Source organism: Marmota flaviventris, chromosome 3 (genome assembly GCF_047511675.1).
Source record: "Marmota flaviventris isolate mMarFla1 chromosome 3, mMarFla1.hap1, whole genome shotgun sequence".
NCBI classification, from domain to species: domain Eukaryota; kingdom Metazoa; phylum Chordata; class Mammalia; order Rodentia; family Sciuridae; genus Marmota; species Marmota flaviventris.
In genome coordinates this window covers 100222466-100244625 of record NC_092500.1, presented here as the reverse complement: position 1 = coordinate 100244625, position 22160 = coordinate 100222466, and the positions used below count along the sequence as shown (strand labels likewise).

At 36.9% G+C, this 22160-nt stretch overlaps 1 protein-coding gene across 4 annotated transcripts in view; it reads left to right on the top strand.

The window, feature by feature from the left end:
* Positions 1 to 17120, top strand: part of Hgsnat (heparan-alpha-glucosaminide N-acetyltransferase) — a 38292-nt gene extending 21172 nt beyond the window's left edge. Inside the window, exons 7-19 of one of the 4 annotated variants that reach the window (XM_071610146.1) lie at positions 122 to 231; positions 2530 to 2606; positions 3976 to 4006; positions 6511 to 6671; positions 7945 to 8060; positions 8501 to 8622; positions 9130 to 9256; positions 10635 to 10721; positions 12978 to 13055; positions 14686 to 14756; positions 14863 to 14975; positions 15769 to 15993; positions 16589 to 17120. In XM_071610146.1, the coding sequence (XP_071466247.1) occupies positions 122 to 231; positions 2530 to 2606; positions 3976 to 4006; positions 6511 to 6671; positions 7945 to 8060; positions 8501 to 8622; positions 9130 to 9256; positions 10635 to 10721; positions 12978 to 13055; positions 14686 to 14756; positions 14863 to 14975; positions 15769 to 15950 (1275 nt within the window). In that variant the 3' untranslated portion in view covers positions 15951 to 15993; positions 16589 to 17120. Of the gene's footprint in view, positions 1 to 121; positions 232 to 2529; positions 2607 to 3975; positions 4007 to 6510; positions 6672 to 7944; positions 8061 to 8500; positions 8623 to 9129; positions 9257 to 10634; positions 10722 to 12977; positions 13056 to 14685; positions 14757 to 14862; positions 14976 to 15768 lie in introns of those variants that run through there. The other 3 variants (XM_071610145.1, XM_071610148.1, XM_071610147.1) reach the window with 3 other exon arrangements.
* Positions 17121 to 22160: the final 5040 nt, after the last annotated feature.

Genomic DNA, 22160 nt, shown 5'->3' with positions numbered 1-22160 from the left:
AAATGATTATTCAGAAAACTATCTTTAGTTTTCCACTAATATTTTTTTCCTAATATATTGAGTAATGAAATTTACTCCTCCCTTTTATTGATTGTCATCTCTTTCTCTATTTTTTCTAAAGGAGCTGGGGTCCCCAAGCAGGGCAGACCCTCTTAGTGGTGATATCCAACCAGAAATGTGGCGCCAGGTGGGCTCGCCATACCATCTCCGTTGTGTGGACACATTCAGGGGGTATGTGAGGCTCCCTTGTGACATGGTGGGCACAGGTCCTTGATAGATTATGTAATTACACATAAACACACTTAACTTGAGATATTTTTTACATATCCATTACTTTCTAGGCTAGAAAGTATTGTTTGGATATAAAAATAAAGTCTGCAGTCTTTCCTTACTTGAAAATTGTCATGATAAGTGGTTGAGATATAGCTCAGTGGTGGAATGTGTGCTTAGCATATACAAGGACTTGAGTTTGATCCCCAGCACTGCAAATTTAAAAAATAAAGAAAATTGTTATGATGTCCATTAGAGTACATTGATAAGAGGAGTAGGACAAGGCCAGAGCCAGTTTCCACTACTGTATACAGCCTGCTGAGTTAAGGTCATTTGCATTTGAGCAAATGGCTATACTTGGGACTATAAACTGGGCCACCATGTCCAGTCAGTAGCTTGACAATTTAGAAGACATGCCAGTCCAGAAATGAAACACCAGCCTGTGGAAGAGTAAGTGGTCATCCTTCACTGTTGGTGGAACAATTTGAAAATCAGACTCTTTTGATAGCAAGTCCATAGTTAAACCATTCAGTTTTGTTTCATTTACATCTAAACATAGCCTGAAGGTAATTTCAGACAGTCTTTTTAGTGTGCCTGTTTTGTTTTGTTTGGTGCTGGAAATTTTGAATGTAGGGTTTCATACATGCTAAGCACATGTCCTGCCACTGAGCTACACTGCCAGCCCCATGCCTGCATTTTGACTGTGACTTGTCACATGAGGTCAGGTGTGGAATTTTCCATTCATGGCATCATTTCAGCACTAAAAAAGTTTTGGTTTTTGGAGCATTTTAGATTAGAGATACTCAAGTAAAAACAATATAGCAATAATGACAATAATAAATTTGCTAACAGTTTTAAAGTTCTGTGTGCCAATGTGTTAGTCAGTTTTTCATCACTGTGACCACAATGCCTGACAGGAACAACTTAGAGGAGAAAAAGGTTATCTTGTGGTCATGTTTTCAGAGGTTCAGTCCATGCATGATTAACTGACTCCATTGCTCTGGGCCCAGGTGAGGCATAACATCATGGTGGAAGGGTGTGGTGAAGGAGAGCTGCTCAGCTCATAGCAGCAGAGGACAGGGACAAAATATATTCCCCAACTGATCTATTTCCTTCAGCCACGCTCTATCTGCCTTCAGTTACCACCCAATAATCCAGCAAATGGATCAGTCCACTGATTAGGTTATGGCTTTTGTAATCTAATCAGATCTTCGGGCATTGCCACATGAACTTTTTTAGAGATATCTCATATCCAAATAACAGCTATCACTTCCCTAACTTGTCTTAATTTATTTAGTCTCTTAACATTCCTATAGGTATACACTTTTAAATTTATTTATTTATTTATATTTAGTTGTAGATGGACACAATACCTTTATTTTATTAATTTATTTTTTATGTGGTGCTGAGGATCAAACCCAGTGTCTCACATGGGCTAGGCAAGTGCTCTAGCAATGAGCCACATTCTAGCCCCAGGTACACACTTTTAATATGCCTGTTTCACAGATGAATTGAGCCAGGGGTAAGTAATTTTCCCATGGTCACTCAGGTACTAAAGCCAGAATTTGATTCCAGTTAGTTGAGTTACAGAGGCCCCACAGATTATTCCCTTATATACTAAAGTCTTTATTTTCTGCATTCTGCACAGTTAGCACCAAATGATAGCATATTCAGAATCTACTGTTTTCTTCTTTCTTTCCAATCATCATTGCTAGTTTTGAAGATAAGATATTTACAGGTGAACAGAAGCTAGCATTTATTAAGCGCCCCAAATGTGCCAACCACATAGTCATGTGGTAGGGTATTGTACAGAGTTAATTGAATCTTAGTGTAAAGTCTCATGACTAATAAGAGAAAAAGACTCAGGATATGAATCCTTAGCTCTTTGATTCCAGTGACTCTGTACCTTCTATAACAGTTCTTTAACCTGAGACATCAAATTATTGGCACACAATTGAGTTACTGGAAATGTTTTGCTGTGTTCCCAAGTTATATAGCTTAGTAGTAAAGTACAATTTTTTTTTTTTTAAAACATGTTGGAAATATTTGCAACAGAACATTAGTGGATGATCCTAATTGTTGTGAAAATTGTTGCGGACAATAGTGTCTTGCCTTTATATTTCTTCTGGTGATACAAACTGCTGTGTAGAATCACATTATTGCATGACTAACCTTGTGAGTATAAAGGAATGTCTTGGAGTTCAACCATTCTTTGTCACCTTGCACACTGTGAAAGTGTTCTTTTTGTTGACTTTACAGGCTAGCTCTCATACTCATGGTTTTTGTTAATTACGGAGGAGGAAAATATTGGTACTTCAAACATTCGAGTTGGAATGGTAAGTTACCTCAAGGTAACTTTGCTTGCAGTTTCATTCAGAGAACTGGCATCTGAAGAATCATTCAGCATTTCCTCTAAGGGCTTCAGAGATGAGGCCCTACCAACCTCTTCTGAGCTATTGAGCTCTTTCCCCCAGAGAATGACCTTTAGATTTTTCTGTGGGCCCTTTAGTTTAATTCTTGTGTGCTGCGGATCTCTAATGTGTGAATCTGATCTCTAATGTGTGGATGCTTCACTAGAGTAACAGAAATATTTCTGCTGACACTTGGAACTCAGCAGAAGATGTGAAGAATTTGGTTTTAAATGATCATTGTCATAGATATGACAGCTACCATATTCTTGGGGAGTCTATCTTTTAAGACTCATGGTCCTTTTTGGTGCTATCAAACTGGGATTGATCTGAGTGGTGCTGAATCATAGCTGTAATCTGGCTTGGCAGTTGGTTTAAGAATAGATTTTCTAGGAACCAAGAGAATCATTTAGAATACTTACCTGTTATGGACCACTGATTTTTTTTTTTTGTACTGAGAATTGAACAGAGAGGTGCTTAACCACTAAACCATATCCCCAGTCCTTTTAATTTTTTTTCTTTTGAGACAGGATCCCACTAAGTTACCTAGGTCCTTACTAAGTTGCTGAGCTGGCTTTGAACTTGGCGATCCTCCTGCCTCAGCCTCCAAAGTTGCTGGGATTACAGGTGTGCATCACTGCACCTGGCTGGACCAGTGATTTTTGTGAAATTCCAGTAGTCTTTGTCCTGGACAGTTCATATATGTAGAGGGCTGGGGAAAGATTTTTATCTATCTATCTATCTATCTCATTGTGATCATGTTTGACCATTGGTACCCAGGTTCCATGTATTGATTCCTGGGAGGGAATTAATGATGTCATTGCAGGTCCATGGGTAAGGCACCTCTGCATCAGATCTGGAGCCCAAATTCTTGTAGGACCCAAATTGTATTCAAGTATTTATTTTAAAACAAAAGAGTCATGTCTCCCATTTGTGCCTAAATGTTAGCTCCTTTTTATGCAGCTGAATATTTACAGTTACATTGTCCATTAGACATTCTGCTGCAAAACAGAGAACATCTCGGGGGGTGGGGGGAAGCAATAAATTTTGAATAGCATTGTATAAAGCTAGCAAACTTGTCTACATACTTGTAATTTGTTGTCCCATGTTTAGATATAGTCAGGAAATGTTCCAAGCCTGTGGAATGGCTGCAGAGTCTCAAGAGAGTTTGTGTGTGTGTGTGTGTCCTCTATGTTAGTTGTACTTTCTGTGTCAATTACAATTATGTTCATTTTGAATTTAAGAAGTATTTATATTCAAGAATCCTCTTTCCATTTGTGCTTGTGTTATTCTGCAGGACTGACAGTGGCTGACCTTGTGTTCCCATGGTGAGTTGGCATTCTAACCATCAGCTCTTCCATGGGGCATCTCTAGTTCTTTCTTTCAAATGATGCTGGAGGCCTTCTCTGAGACCAGCCTTGAGTTCTGCACCATAGGCCTGTGTTGGCTGTTACAGAGTCCTTCCAAAAGTTGCATCAATGGGTTGTTGTTATACTTGGTTTCATGTTTGTGCATGTGTGTAGAAAAGATAAGTGTTTTTTGTTTTTCTTTTGTGGCTCTGGAGATTGAACCCAGGACCTTGTGCACACTAAGCACATGCTCTCCCATAGAGCTACAGCTCTATTCCAAAAGATGAGTGATTTTTTAGGGAACATTATGCTGAACAGATAGGATATACTAGATCCTAAAATCCTATATTATAAATTTTGAATATATAGTTAAGTTCTACTAGTCCAAAAATGCATATAAAATCATATTTTCTGAAAGAAACATAGTATGTCTGTGAATAATGATAAATATGTAGCAAGCAGTGACAGTAATAAATTGAAATTTATTATAATAGTGCTACCCATACTCTGTTCATCCAGGGCTTCTCATTTTTGTTCAGGGACACTTTGTATATGTTGTGCAATTTGTGTCTTTGCTGTGATGCTTTGAGCACCTTAGCTCCATCATTAAGAAACAGTACCAGAAGATTGTTATATATCGTTGGTTCCATTTTTTATCACTGATGAAGTCTTGATTTTTTGAGATGCGTATGGGTAGGGCAGTTTTACATAGGTGAAGACCTGGTAGTTCTCTCTTTTTTTGAATTGATTTTTTTTTAAAAAAATAGACAACAGCAGAATGCATTACAATTCTTATGACACATATACAACACAATTTTTCATATCTCTGGTTATATATAAAGTATGTTTACACCAATTCGTGTCTTCATACATGTACTTTGTATAATGATGTCCATCACATGCCACTGCCCTTGCTAATACCCTGTCCCCTCCCTTTCCCTCCCACCCCTCTGCCCTATCTAGAATTCATCTATTCCTCCCATGCTCCCCCTCCCTATCCTGCTATATCAGAGAAAACATTCAGCATTTGTTTTTTTGGATTGGCTAACTTCACTTAGCATTATCTTCTCCAACTGCATCCATTTACCTGCAAATGCCATGATTTTGTTCTCTTTTATTGCTGAGTACAATTCCATTGTGTATATATGCCACATTTTTTTTATCCATTCATCTACTGAAGGGCATCTAGGTTGGTTCCACAGTTTAGCTTTTGTGAGTTGTGCTACTCTAAACATTGATGTGAGGTGAACAGAGAGCATACATCTGGGAGCAAGTTTTTACCCTTCACACATCAGATAGAGCACTAATATCTAGGGTATATAAAGAACTCAAAAAGCTAAGCACCAAAGAAACAAATAACACAATCAACAAATGGGCCAAGGATCTAACAGACACTTCTCAGAAGACGATATACAATCAATCAACAAATATATGAAAAATGTTCATCCTCTCTAGCAATTAGAGAAATGCAAATCAAAACTACTCGAAGATATCATCTCACTCCAGTCATAATGGCAGCTGTTATGCATACAAACAACAATAATTGTTGGCGAGGATGTAGGGAAAAAGGTACACTCATATACTGCTGGTGGGACTGCAGATTGGTGCAAGCCAATATGGAAAGCAATAAGGAGATTCCTTGGAAATCTGGGAATGGAACCACCATTTGACCCAGCTATTCCTCTCCTTGGTCTATAACCAAAAGATTTAAAAACAGCATACTACAGGGACCTGGTAGTTCTCTAAGTATATTCCCTGTGGGATTCCCTATAGGAAAGTTCCTGTTTGTAGAGGAATTTTCTGATTAGATTGATCCTAGAAAGGAAGCCAAGGCACCTCTGAGAATACAGCAAGAGCAAGTTCTCACTTCCATAACCCTTTGCAAAATAACTAGGAAACTTAATATTAGAATTTTCATTAAAGAGAGAATTTTGCATGATAAAAGAAAGGGGAAATACGTGTGACTAAATGGAGAAAAAAGTTAAGCTTTCATTTTTGGAGGGAGCAGGAGTGGATTTAGAAATGATTGAAGTGTTTGGCTTGTTTCTCAAGGTCTGTGAGGGTATGCTAATAAAAAATCAGTTGTTTGGATTGTGGCATCTTTCTTATAATTTCTCTTTGACAACTGTTTGGGAGAGTTGTCCTTGGCAATTCCACTTAATACTAAAGAAGTTTCCTCCTAAAATAGAACTTGGATATATGTTGTCAAAACCTCACAGCCCACCAGGACTATGTTCTGATTCTTTTCTATGTTATTAGCCCAGCTTGATTTCATAATTGGCTACTTTAAACTGAATGTACTGCTTCTATCATGTAGTATATTATAAAATATTAATGATATTTAGATAAAAAATTAGTAATTGACCACCTATTTTTAACCCACTTTTTATTATTGGTGCACTGTAGTTGTACATAATGATGGGGTTTGTTGTTACATATTCATACAAAATGACCACCTATTAATAGCATGTTTTGTTTTTTAGGTTTGTATTTATTATGGGATCTTCAATTTTTCTATCAATGACTTCTATACTGCAGCGAGGATGTTCAAAATTCAAATTGCTGGGGAAAATTGCATGGAGGAGTTTCCTGTTAATCTGTATAGGAATTTTCATCGTGAATCCCAATTATTGTCTTGGTCCATGTAAGTGTTTTTTTCCCTTTTGTTGGTATATATTCACTTGAAAGTAGAAAAATCATGTTATTATTTATTTATTTATTTTTGTGGTGCTCGGAATGGAACCCAGGTCCTTGCAGATGCTGGACAAGTGCTGTACCTCTGAGCTACACCCCCCCAGGCCTATATGTTGTAATTTGAAAGAAATGTAATTCCTCCATCTCAGGTACCTGCAAAAAGAACAACTTTAGAAAAATACATACAATACTTGTGTAACTTTGGGCATCATCAACATTATTATTATCTTGGAATTTTAGACCTGGCAGCAATCCGTACAACTACTCAAACTCTCCTATTGTATGAGAGAAATATCCAATGCCAAGAAAGATTGATGTGTTTTCTCTGGATCGTGAGGAGCAGGGCAGAGGGCCAGACCAGGTTACCTTGCTCTCAAGGCCCTGCTCTGCCATTTTGGATTCACCAACTTATAGTTTGGGGTGATAGTTTAAGAATTTACCTTCATCATCCCTTGTATGCTAACTGGCTGTCTGGGAAGGATGATATCTTTGTTATTACTTTGTTGGTTGCAGTGAGTGAGATAGGATAGCTGAAGAAAGGATATCAATTCTGCACTTTATACCAGTATCAGAATCAGGAAAGGCAGTAGTCACTGTCCTCAAGGGGCTTACTCTGTCATTAGCAAAAGAGGACACAAATGTCTGGGTAGTAGCCAATCAAGCCCCCAGGCAATAAGTCATTTTATTGAAAGGCTATAGGCACTAAGAGGAAGTAGAGATCATTTCTGGTTGATGTCACCTAAAAGCAGATTTAATGCCTTTCCAAAGAATGAGCCATTGCTCCCAGTAGTATTCATCACAGGGTTTGTTATAGGGTTGTACTCTTCCATTGGTACAGTCCCGGAGCTTGTTGGGCAAGGAGAGTCAGTCACTGTCTTGTGTTGGGTCTGCAGATTCCTGGTGGATTTGAAGGCCAAAGGTTATCTTTGTTTTATCTTTGTCCCCTGAGTAAGACACCTTTTTTCTTGGTCTCCCAGTCGGCCAGCTTCATATTTTGAGGATGAGCCATATTCCTGACCATCCTTCTGATGAACGTATTGGTCTGTTCTTGGAGCTTGGATTTGAGCCTTGTCTTCTGACTATGTATATTTCTGCTTCAAGAACTTAAAAAGACTTATTTAGATGTAATAAGAGTATGTCTTCCCTTCATTAAAAAAGTAAATTGTTTTGGGATGCGATGAGAAATTTTGGGTAATCCCTTACCTAACTTGTATCTTCTCCAGTGTCTTGGGATAAGGTGCGAATTCCTGGTGTCCTGCAGCGGTTGGGAGTAACTTACTTTGTGGTTGCTGTGTTGGAGCTCCTCTTTGCTAAACCCATGCTTGAAAATTGTGTTTTGGTGAGAAATCACGGTTTTGTTGTTGTTTGACACTTTTTAGTTTTTTAGTATTTTTTTTAAGTTCTGATTATAATAGTGTTTGTACTAATCAAATGTATTCCTTCCCTCCTTTATTAAGCTATTTTTATTTAATCTCTATCATTGTTATTATTATTTTTTTTTTTTGCATGCTTGGGATTGAACCCAGGGCCTGATGCATGCTAAGTAAGTGCTCTACCATTGAGCCACATCCTTAGCCCCCTGATTTCTTTTTAACTAATATTTTTACTGTTATATTTCAGAGTCAGAGAGAAAGAGAGAGATAGACAAACTTTATATTATTAGATAAAAATTTGAATTACTGCTATAGAGATCAAAAGAATAATCACTTGGAATTTCCCAAATACGTGTGCTATTCTGTTTGCATTTGGTTTATATGTGTTTTTTTCTTCTGCCCTCAGGAGAGAAGCTGCCCTTTTCTTCGAGACATCACTGCCAGCTGGCCCCAGTGGCTCTTCATTCTGATTCTGGAAAGCATTTGGCTGGGCTTAATGTTCTTATTACCAGTTCCTGGGTGCCCTACGTAAGTGAACCCTTGCCCTACATAAGTAAGCCCTTTTCATATGTCACTTTCTGCCAAGTGAGAGGTTCTGGGCTTTCAGCTTTCAAATTTCTCAAGTCAGAGGAATTCTATTTCACTCTTCTCCTTTGGGGCATACTTGGCATTGGGAGGGAAGTTTGGTGTTTGGTCAGCTTGTGTAGAAATTGTGTTTACTACCTTATCCATGCGGGGAGCCATTAAGTCAAAAGAGCATTAATGAGAGTGCTTGGAGCCAGAGGGATGCTTATACATGTTTGAGGATCTTTGAATTGGGCTGCATATAGTCACTATATACCACTCTGTCTTCTGAAGTCTTATAATTTTTTTTTAGTTGAACATGGACTCAATACCTTTGTTTTACTTATTTATTTTATGTGATGCTGAGGATTGAACCCAGTGCCTCACATGTGCAAGGCAAGCGCTTTACCACTGAGCCACAACCCTAGCCCCTGAAGTCTCATAATTTAAGTATGTTTTTCACTTTCCTAGTGGATATCTTGGCCCTGGTGGTATTGGAGATTTTGGGAAATATCCAAATTGTACAGGAGGAGCTGCTGGCTACATTGATCGCCTGCTTCTGGGAGATGATCATCTTTACCAGCACCCTTCTTCCGCAGTACGTGAGACTGGCAAGTCCTTGGACCTGGGAAACTTAGGGTCTCCAAAGTGAGGGAAAATAAAAAGAACCATCAGTTTTAGACCATGCAAAATGTTCAGCTATGTAAAATGGGATGGAAACTAAAAGTTGTCTACCTTAATGACTTCAGCATTCATTATGTGGCAGTAGATGAACATTATTTTTAAGGATAAAGTGATAATGCATTGTATTAAATGAGTAGCACTTTAGTGCTTTTCTATATATCTCAGGTTAGATTTCTAGGCAGTGGAGTTTGAGAAAAAGCTTCATGTGCTAGAAGTGTAGTGGGAAGTCCTTGGTGGATCAATCCCTGTTGAAGAATGAAGGAAGCGGGACTTGGTTGAGGGAGAAGCTGAACTGCACTGTGGTTCTGACAAAAGCCCCAGTTAATCTCATTTGGAGCTGGGGGCACGTCAGAACTGCTCTGTGTGTGCTGAGAAATTAGGCCCTTTATATTCCTTGTCAGATATGAACTGCTTCCAACAAAGGGTTGATTCCTAGATAGGTAGACTTCTCCCCCGACCCTCACCTTGCTGGGAATTGAACCCAGGGTCTCGTGCATGTTAAGCAAGTGCTCCACCACTGAGCCATGTACCTGGCCTAGCAGCTGACTTTAGTCACACACAATCCGGAAGAGAAACTTGGATGAGAACTTTTGGCAATTAATATTTCTAGCAGCTGGGGTAATGAATGCTTTAGTCCTGAAAGGGTTGGAGGGATCTTGATGGTGCGCTACAGCATTTACTACCCTGAGTACTTCCAAATTTCTACATTTTCAGCATTTATTTTATAATAAAAAATACAAGTATATTTTATTTTATATTTGTTTTATTTTATTTTGGGAGGTGCTGGAGATGAACTCTAGGCCTTGTACATGCTAAGCATGCACTCTACCACTGAGCTACACCCCCCCACCCAAATGTATTTTTAGGGGTTATTTGCCTTAAAAGAAGATAGAAGAAGATAGGAAGCTATTGATGCTACAATAGGTTTGGTAAAAAAGAAAATAAGTATGCATATTACAAAGACTAATATATTGCACCTGAAACTTGTCAGGCTTGTGGCACCAGGCTTATTCCAAGCCAGATGGAGTTGAAGTAGCTGCTGTTGAACTATGGCTTATCCCTGGTGCTGTGCATTCCCTATATATACCTTTCATAACCTGGAGTATTTTGCCTAGAATCTCCATAAGTTAGGGTAATGGATTTCTGTAGCAAAATCCAAAAGAAAAAAAAAAGGAACCCAGAAACATTGGAAACACTAGAATTCTTTCAAGTTTGCATTTAATCTAAGAATTTCTTACATTAATTTTTGTGGTCAGTGAGTAAGTGCTACTTTCTTGTTCTACTTTGTTAAGGTCCTTTATCACACTAAGGTGGCCTACGATCCAGAAGGAATCTTAGGAACCATCAATTCCATTGTGATGGCATTTTTAGGAGTTCAGGTATTTATTTATTTTATTAGGATATGTTTTTCTAACAGCTTATGATTATTGATTCATCACTAATTTGAAAGCATTTCAATAAAACAAAGCAATTACAAGCATTTCCTCTGTGTTACTGGTCTAATAAATTTTATTTGGGTTTGTCAGATTGTGCAAAACTAGGATTTGTTAAAATTGAGCACAAATAGTTAGATATAATTATTATATTCTAAAAATATTATTTATGTGGCTTATCTTAGTCCCATAATTTCTGGATAAAAGATTTCCCTGTGGGATATGCAGAGTGGATATTGGTAACCTTAGGAAGTCACCATGTCACTTATCACATTTCTTTCTGTCTTGGAATGTTTGTGCTTCTGTGATAAAACTGAGACTGGATAATTTATAAAGAACAGAAATTTCTTTCTCATAGTTCTGGAGGATGGGATGTCTACAATCAAGGTGCTGGTACTGACAGTTTCTTTGCCTGGTGAAAGTCCGGTCTCTGCTTTTGAGAAGGCACCTCAAACAGTGTGTTCTCCAGAGGGACAAGCACTATGTCCTGTGTGGTAGAAAGTGGAAGGGCAAAGACAAGGAACATTTTATCTTGAGACTTTTTATAAGGACATAAAATCTCTCATACATAATCACCTCCCAGAGGCTCTGCACTCTTTTCAACTTAGTGTTTAGCTATACACACGTGCATTTGGTACTGGGGATTGAACCCAGGGCTTCACCCATGCTAGGCAAGTTCTCTACCCCTGAGCTATATTCCCAACTCTTTTAAATATTTTATTTTGAGACAGGTCTCGCTAAGTTGCCCAGGATGGCCTTGAACTTATCATCTTCCTTTGTTAGCCTCCTCAGTGTGTGTACCACAGCTAGACATAGTATGCATGTATATTATTATAAATTATAATTGACAAGGTCAATACAGGTTATTCTTAATCTATCTCACATGAAATTTTGTTAAAATTCTGAGTAGTCTCTATTTTTCTTCCAAAAGTTCTTACTGGTGATATTCATTTTTCAGGGAATGAACTGAGAGTGTTAAAACGTATAAATCAGTGCTAATAGAACTTTTTGCAGTGATGGGAATTTTTATCTGTGCCATCCATTAGGGCAGCCTCTTGCCTGGATAGCTCTTGAGTAATTGAAATGTGACTAGTATGACTAAGGAACTGAATTTTAAATTTTACTTCTTTTTAATTAATTTAATTCAAAATATAAATAGTCATATGTGGCTCGTGGCTCCTATATTGATCTAAACCATGTATATTTTGGTGATTAAATAATTTTATAGTTATAAATCCTGCCTTTATCTCTATAGCACTTTATATTATGATTTTACATATATTCCTTGAACCTCACTGTGTGCTCTCTAGGTCAATCTGTGCCTGTTGGAGCAGTCAGTCTAATGTAGAGGTTAAGAGTGCAGACCTAGAGCTGCACTGCCCAGCTTTGAATCCAGCTCTGCCACTTGATAACTGGGTAACCTCAGGCATATTACTTGACCTCTCTGGCTTTAGTAGCATAGTGAATAGAGATGTTGAGAAGATTAAATAATTTGTATATAATTCTTTGAACTGGCACATAAAAAGTCTGCATAACTTGTAGCTATTATAAATTATTATTAACACTTTCTCATCCTCTGATATTTCCAAAAATTAATTTTCAATTTAATGCAAAGACCTATTTTAGTGTTTTTAGTTTACCTACCCACACTTCCATTCTGTCTCTATCCCTCTTTTGTAATGCTGCCAGATGGGATGAGCTAGCAGACTAGTCTGAGCTGGATCCTGTCATTTGGGGGAAAACTTTCCTTGGCTACCTATCACCTATGAAAGAAAGAGCCTGCTTGAAGCAAGACCTACAAAGCCTACCACCTTTTTGCAAGACGTACATAGCCTCCCTCTATCTTTATGCAGCCCTTTAGAGATGCTGTGGTGCTTTTCCACTCTTTTTGACATGCTTCTGTGCATGCTGTTCCATTATGCTCAGAGTGTCCCTCCTGCTTCACCATCTCATGATTGTAGCCTCAGCTCAAGGGTACCACGTCTCAGATGTCTCCCTCCTTCCCTGAAGAGGTACCTCATCTTTTTTTGGTCTCTTGTTTCTCTCAGTCTCCACTAGTTGAGGGCAGAGGTAAAATTTCATTCTTCCTGTGATCCCAGTGTCTGAAAGTGTGCTTTGTTGAGTGATTGAAAATACGGGTGAATATGAAATAAGAATATATATCTTAAGTGATTCTCTTGGTCATATTATTTTCTTTTCTAGGCAGGAAAAATACTATTGTATTACAAAGATCAGACCAAAGACATCCTCATCCGATTCACTGTCTGGTGTTTTATTTTAGTAAGTAACGGACATTCCTTATTAAGGAATGGGATTGGGCTGGGATTGTGGCTCAGAGGTAGAACACTTGCCTAGCACATGTGAGGCACTGGGTTCGATCATCAGCACCACATTAAAAATAAATAGATTAATTAAATAAAGGCATTGTGTTCATCTACAACTAAAACTTTTTTTAAAAAAAGATTGATTTTCTTCACACACATGTATATTTAAAAAGAAATAAAATGTTTAGCAACACTGGCACAGCAGCTGTTACCACATTGTGATAGGGAATATGCTTCATTTGAATAACAGAAGAACAAATATATATATAAATTTTTGGTGCTAGAGGTCAAACCTGGAGCCTCCTGCATTGTAAGATCATATTCTACCACTGAGCCCCACCCCCATTCTCAAGAAGGAACAAATCCTTACATCTAAATTTTCAGATTTATCTTCTTAGAAGGATATGTTTTTAAATAAGACAATGTTTCCATCAAACACTGGAATGAGAAATGCCTGAAGAAATGTATGAGGTATGGCTTCTGCATGTTTATCAGAAAGACTAGGTAAATAACAACAATTTTGTAAATCCCAACTTCCAGATTTATATGTAGAAAAATAACTGAAAGTTTGATTTTTTTCCTTTAATCTTGCAATCATGTTTCCTCTTAGGATTCACTATAATTTATCAGTTAGCTTCCCTTCTTCAACTCAGAGGAATACTGCAGATTTTTAGTAATCTCCATACTGAACAACATATTTTTAAAGAATATGTTGTTCAGTATGGAGATTACTAAAAAAACTAGGGATAGAACCACCATATGACCCAGCTATCCCACTCCTGAGTATTTTCCCAAAAGATCTGAAATCAACATAATATAGCAAAACAACCACCTCAAGTTTATAGCAGCATAATTCATAATACCTAAATTATGGAATTGACCTTGGTGCCCATCAATAGATGAATGGAGAAAGAAATTGTGGTATATATACACAATGGAGTTCTACTCAGCCATAAAAAATAATGAAATTACGGCATGCTGATAAATAGATGGAAATGGAGAATATCACACTAGCTGAAATAAGTCAAGCTCAGAAACTCAAAGGTCGAATGTTTTCTCTCATGTGGAAGCTGGAGTAAAATGAAGGAAAGGGGGAGAGGAGGATAGGATAACATAAAGGGAGGCTCAGTAAGGTAGAAGAAGGAGCTTGAGAGGCAGAGTGGGATGGTAGGGGGAGGCAACGCAGAATGACTTCTTAAACAATCATGTTATGTGAATATGCCACATATATTCACCTTTATACATAAATATATGTGTATATATTCACCTTTATACAAACATAAATATACATCAAATATAAATAGACAAGTGAGGTGAAGTCTAGAGTAGAGGAGGGAGGATGGGAGGGAAAGGGGGGCTCATGAACTGAAATAGAATTTCCTGCGTGTATGAGTTTGTCGGGATGAACCCACCTACTATGTATAACTATAAAGCTCTAATAAAAAAGAATAAATTGTGGTTATACATCTTAAAATATGTTCCCAGTCAAAAGAGTAAAATATAAGGCAATTCAATAACTAATTATTTTAGTTATTTTTTGAAACACAATTGTTGAGATTTTAACACACTTCCTTTCCCCTTCATAGGGGCTTATTTCTGTTGCTTTGACAAAAGTTTCTGAAAACGAAGCCTTCATTCCAATCAACAAAAATCTCTGGTAAGTATAGAAAAAAAGTGTCCTTTTAATGTTTGATAATTTCTCGTGTTAAAATTGGCTGTTTCTCATGAGCACTAAATTACCTCACCCATTCAACTCCTTAAAGGTCGATTTCATATGTCACCACACTGAGCTCTTTTGCCTTCTTCATCCTGCTGGTCCTATACCCAGTTGTTGATGTGAGAGGACTGTGGACAGGAGCCCCCTTCTTTTATCCAGGTAAGTCAACTCTAAATGCAAACAGAGTTGCTGATGGTGGCCCAGAGATCTACTGAGCTCCACTGGTGCTAGGGACTGGAGCCACTATGTTTCCAAGGAACACACTGAGGGAGACAGCTGGCCTGTTCTGAAGAGGCCCTCCCCATTTAGGTTCTGAGTCATTGTATGACAATTAATAAGCTCTACTTCCAGACAGTGGCAAATCGTGGAGCATCAGAAACAATCCAGCGCATTTTACTTGGTTTTTAATACTTAGAAATGAGACTTTCTTAACACACATGTACTACCTCTAAGATTAGACATTTTAAGAAATATCAAGAGAGGGATGAAATAGTTTAGGTGCAGTTCTAAGATTCCTTCAATGACTCATTTTAGCTGTTTTGAATTTAGTAATAGTTACATTGTTTGTACCTCAAGTTTTATGTCTAAAAAAAGTTAATGTTGTAATTTTCCTTTCATATTTAATATTCAAGAATTCATTGTTGGGCTGAAGGGTATCGCTTAATGGTAGAACGTGTGCTTAGCACATGCAGTGCCCTGGATTCAATCCCCCCTCACACACACACACACAAAAAAAAAAAAAAAAGAAAAAAGAATTTATCATAAAATGAATATTTTCTAGTAAATTAAAGATACAGTTCACATCTAATATCTCAAATATGCATCACTTATTCTCAGCGGCAGTCAGTAATACAAGTGCATGATTTTTGTTTTTACTGAACTCATTTCAGAAATTAAATAGATGATCCAATGTGATTCAGGAAGAAACTTATTTTCTGTGTCTCTCCTTAAGGAATGAATTCTATTCTGGTATATGTTGGCCACGAGGTATTTGAGGACTACTTCCCCTTTCAGTGGAAGCTGAAAGATAATCAGTCACACAAAGAACATCTAACTCAGAACATAGTCGCCACTGCTCTCTGGGTGCTCATTGCCTACATTCTCTATAAAAAGAAGATTTTTTGGAAAATCTGATAGCTCCCACTCAAGTGTTGTTGGAAGACTCTAGTGGGCCTAGGTAAAGTATTGAAAGAACCTATATTGAGGGGAATCATCACTTATAAAAACAATGGGATGTATTTCCAGATTTTGGGAGAAGGTGCTCAAGTTGGTTTACTCTGACATGAGTCATCAGAACTCTGTATATTTGTGACATATATTTGAAATGGTATGGTCTATCTTTTCTCCATCTTCTACATAAATGAATGCATTTGGAACTTCATTGTAAGGAAATCTCACTTAACTTTCCAAAAGGGATTTACTATGGGCATTTTGCATCTGTGATGCATAAAACAGTCTAAGGTTTGAGGACTGGGGATGTGGTTCAGTGGTGCTTGTCTAGCATTTGTTAGGTGAGGTCCTGGGTTTGATCCCCATCACTGCAAAACAAACAAACAAAAGTAACAATCTAAGGTTTGATTCCTACTGACTTTTTTTCCCCCCTGGAAATTGCTTCTGCATGTGTACATGCATGCCAACAACAACAAAAATCATGATTTCCTACATGATAGAGTATAAACTTTATTGAATGGATGTGTCATAATGTTTTCTCAATTTTTTGATTTGGTTCAATTTAATGTTTTAGGAAAGCCAAAGTAAGTTTTTTTTTTCAGATTATCAAGGCTTTGATGAGTCAAAAAATACCTATCAGAAGCCATTTTCTCTTTTTCCCCCATTTAAAAAATAAAATTAAAATATAGATGTATTATTCCCAACCATCTTGATTATCTACCTGTTTACTTTCCAATTTACCTATGTACTTAGCATCTATCCTTCTATCTCCCTACCTATCATCTCCTGGTACCTACATGAGTATCTTTTTTTTTACTGGTTGCTCAAAACATTACAGTGCTCTTGACATATCATATTTCATACATTTGATTCAAGTGGGTTATGAACTCCCATTTTTACCACGTGTACCTAAGTACCAGGAATGTACCTGTGGAAGAAAGAAACGCACACTGACTTCACTGTGAGTCCAACTGTCCATGCCTGCTGTATAAGATACTGGGCAAGTCCCTTGGGCTATTAGGACTTTGTGATGAGGTAGGGTACATCAGTAGCTTTTCTGAAATCTTCAGAACAACAATTTTGTTACAGAAAATGCCTCAAAAGAAATAAGAATAAAAATATTTTTAAAAACTATCATTAGAGTATGTCTTTTTAAAATGATCTTCCACTATGAAGACAGCTTTCCTGCTCAAAATCACAGAACTGAAGAAACAATTTCTTAGGAATGAAGGTAGGAGAACACATGGAGAAAGAGCATTTATCACACGATACATCATTATACTTAGAATTTTCTGAAGAATTATATACTTAAGGGAAACATTAGGGATGGAATTTTCCTTTAGACCACATCTGTGGTGAGAGGAGTCCATCTCCACTTACTCCATTTTTTCAACTATTGCCATTTCACAAACAGCTTTCTAGTCTATGTTCCCAGCTCTGCCTTCTGGCCTGGACTCCCACACCCTCTCCTAACTGTCTGCTGGCCCCCTCCTGCTAGAGGTATGCAAGCATCTCAGTCTCGCCTCTCCCCTCCTCCCTCTCCACAAATATAAGCTATTTCCTCTTCATATTTTCCTAGTTCTGTGAATGGATAAGTCTATCTCTAGTTATAAAACTGCTCCACCTTGTCACCCACCTTACCTCCGCTCTCCTGACTTCTTTCATATTTATACATTGCCAGTCCTCTTCATTTTCTCCCAGTAACTGCTTCTTTCTCATGGTCACTACCTCCACTCCACTCCAGATTCATCATAATTTTTCGGCTGGCTTTCTTTTCTCAGTCTCTTCTTCTCCCAAGTCACCTATCTGTTGCTACCAGACTCAATTTTGTAAAACAGAAGGGGTCAAATCAACCTCTTTAAACAACTTCTATAAAAATGGAAATATCTTTCCCTGGCATGCATGACCTATGATCAGCTGATCTCAGCATGCCTTTCCAGTTCATTTGGGATGTGGTTTCCCCCATCTCCTTTTACCCACTCCACTTATTCCAGCTCTGCTAGAAACCGCCCCATCTCCTGATTATATCTTCCTGGACCTTTTCCCCCTTAATTTCTTCCTCTCTACATTTAAGCTATCACTTTATTTATTTACTTTTTTTTTTAACATTTAAAGTTAAAAAAAATTAGAAAGTTCATAGCTTAATGTTCAATTAACTAAAAGAATATAAGGAATGAACTAAGAGAGAAAATGTGGGAATCATTCAATAAAGAGATCATGAAAAGAACAAAACGAATACTGGAAGTGAAAGACTCAATAAATCAAATTCAAAACAGTTGAAAGCCTCACCAATAGATTAAATTACATAGAAGACAGATTTTCAAGTCTTGAAGACAAAGCATATATTTTTATTTTTGGTACTAGGAATTCAATTAAGGGGCACTTAACCACTACCCACATCCCCAGGCCTTTTTGTATTTTATGTAGAGATAGGGTCTCATTGAGTTGCTTAAGGCCTTGCTAAATTGCTGAGGCTGCTTTTAAACCCACGATCTTCTTGCCTCGGCTTCCCAAGCTGCTGGGATTACAGGCGTATGCCACCATGCCCAGTCATAACAAAGTACATAATCTTAAAAATAAATTCAACAATAAAGAAATTAAAAGACCATGACTGAATATTCAAGTAAGCTGGAACAACATTAAGACACTAAGCCTAAGAATCATGGTATAGAAGTCACCCAAAATGCAAACTAAAGAAATGTTAAGCATTTTCAATGAAATAATAATCAGAAAAAAATCAAAACCTTAGGAATTAGATGCAAATCCAAATACAAGAGGTATTTAGAATCCCAAATAAACAAGATCAAAAAAGATTCTAAGACACATTATAATTAAAATGCCTAATGTACATAATAAGAGTAGAATTTTAAAGCCACACACACACACAAAAACAACAACAACAACAACAAAAATAAACAGGTGGTCACACTTAGAGGTAAGTCAATTAAAAGTTTTATTGATTTGTCAACCCAGACCCTAAAAGATAGGAGAACTTAAAATAATATGTTCCAAGCCCTGAAAGAAAATGGGTGCCAACCAGGATTACTATATCCATGAAATTTATTCTTCAGTGTTGAAGTGAAATAGAAAATATTCCATGATATGCAGACACTAAAATCATTCATAATCACTAAGCCAGCACTATAAAACATACTCAAGTATTTCATACAGAATAAATGAAATACAAATATCAGAGCCAATGTATGGATAAATCTCACAGAATAGTGAATTAAAGGAGAATTGAGTCTGAATTAAGCATTAGAAATAAATCAAAATAAAGCATTAGAATTAAAGTAAGCATTAGAAATAAAATCACCTCTCTGTAATAACACCAAATATGAATGGTCTAAACTCTCCAATAAAAAGACATAAAATAATTCTCAACTATATGTCATTTACAAGAGTCAAAGATATTCACAGGCTGAAGGTGAAAGGATGGAAAAAGATACTATGCATATGGAGACAGAAAGCAAGCAGGAGTGGGTACTCTCATATCTGACAAAGTAGACTTCAAGCCCAAATTAATCAGAAGAGATGAAGAAGTTCACTTCATACTGGTTAAGAGAATAATCCAACAAGATATAATGATTGTAAATATTTATTCTCCAAACACATGCATACATAAACAAACCCTACTCAATATAAAAAATATAACAGATACCAATAAAACAATGCTGGATCATTTCAACACTGTTGTCCACCAATAGATAGGGAATCAATTAAAAATAAATAACTAAGGACTCTTCAGAACTAAAAAAATTACTATTAATCAAATGGACATAGCACACACACATACACACACACAACACACTCTATGAAGTTACTTGAACGCAGGTGCACTGTATCACTGAGCTGCATCCCCCAACTCTTAATTTTTTATTTTGAGACAGGGTCTTGCTAAGTTGTTTATGGCCTCCTAAGTTGCTGAGGCTGTCCTTACACTTGCAAATCTTGACCTCCTGACTTGTTGGGATTACAGGCGTGTGCCATTGTGCCCAACTAACAGACATCTATAGAAACAACTAAATTCACTTTCTTCTCAGCTGCACATAGAACCTTTTCTAAAATAGACCATATTTTAGTACAATAGTACAAAACAAGTCTTAGAAAATACATATTGAGATCTGATCATAATTATTTTCTGTCTTCTACTGATTTTAGTATTTGTTCTTCTTTTTCTAGGGCCTTGAGGTATAACATTAAGTTATTTGGGAATTTTTTTTTGTGTGTGTATATGTGTGTGTGTTTTTTTAATGTAGGCATTCAATGCTTTTTTCTCAGAATTGTCTTAACACTGTTCCAAAGATTTTGATACATTGTTTTTCTGTTCAGTTGTTTCTAAGAATTTTTCTTTTCTTTTTAATTTCACTTGTTTTATTTTTATGTGGTGCTGAGGATCTAACCCAGGTCTCACTTGTGCGAGGTGAGGGATCTACCACTGAGCCACAACCCCAGCCACCTAAGAATTTTTCTTATTTCTAAAAAAAAAAAAAAAAAAAAAGAATACATAGAGATAATTCCTCGAAATTTTGTTAGATCATAATGGAACAAAATTAGAAACCATTAACAAGATAAAAAACAAACTATCTTTTTTGCAGGGTGGGTACTGAGGATTGAACTCAGGGGTACTGAGTCACATCTCTAGCTCTATTCTGTATTTTATTTAGAGACAGAGTCTCACTGAGTTACTTAGCACCTCGTTTTTGCCGAGGCTGGCTTTGAATAGGAGATCCTCCTGTCTTAGCCTCCATAGCTGCTGGGAATGCAGACATGCCCCACCGAGCCTGGCAGAAACCATTTTGATGCTTGGAGATTAAATAAAACACTCCAATGAGGAATGGATCATAGAAGTAATCAGGGGAGAAATAAAAAAAATTCTTAGAAACAATTGAGAACAGAAAAACAATGTATCAAAATCTCCGAGACAGTATTTAGACAATTCTGAGAAAAAAGCTTATAGCATTGAATGCCTACATTAAAACACACACACACACACACACACACACACAAAAAAAAAAAGAATCCCAAATAATTTAATGTTATACCTCAGGGCCCTAGAAAAGGAAGAACAAATACCAAAATCGGTAGAAGATAGGAAATAATTATGATCAGATCTGAAATTAATGCAATTGAGAATAAAAAGATACAAAGGATCAGTGTAACAAAGTGTGAGCTCTTTGAAAGATAAACATGATTGACAAACCCTTAGCCAACTAATCAAAAGAAAGAGAAGGCCCAAATGGATGGAATTAGAGATGAAAAGGAGCTACCATCATAGACATTACTGAAATTAAAAGGAACATTAGAAACTATTTTGAAATGTATAATCCAATAAATTGGAAAATCTCAGTTATTGACAAATTTCTAGACACATACGACCTACCCAATTTGACTATGAAGGTAAAGAAAATTTAAAAAGACCAATATCAAGCAATGAGATTGAAGCAGCAATTCAAAGCCTACCAACAAAGAAAAGCCCAGGACCAAACAAATTCTCAGCTGAATTCTACCAGACCTGTAAAGAAGAGCGAACACCAATCCTCTTCAAATTATTCTATTAAATAGAAAGGGAAGGAACACTCCCAATTTAATTTTATGAAGTTGATAGCACCCTGATATGAAAAGCAGGAAAAGACACATCAAGAAAACTACAGACCAATATCCATGATGAACAGACACAAAAATTCTTAATAAAATAATAGCAAACTGCATTAAAAAACACAGTAAGAAGATAGTACACCATTATCAATCAGGTTTCATCCTAGGGATACAAGATTGGCTCAACATATGCAAATCAATAAATGTAAATTAAGACAGGGATCATGTGATAATCTTAACAGATGCAGAAAACACCTTTAATGAGATTCAGCACCAGTTTATGTTAAAAACACTGGGTAAATGCAAATCAAAACTACTCTAAGATTTCATCTTATACCAGTCAGAATGGCAGTTATCAAGAATACAGACAACAATAAATATTGGTGAGGATCTGGGGGAAAAGGCACACTCATTCATTGCTGGTGGGACTGCAAGTTGGCACAACCAATCTGGAAAGAAGTATGGAGATTCCTTAGAAAACTTGGAATGAAACCACTATTTGACTCAGCTATCCCATTCCTTGGTCTACATCCAAAGGACTTAAAATCAGCATACTATAGTAAAGCAACAGCCACA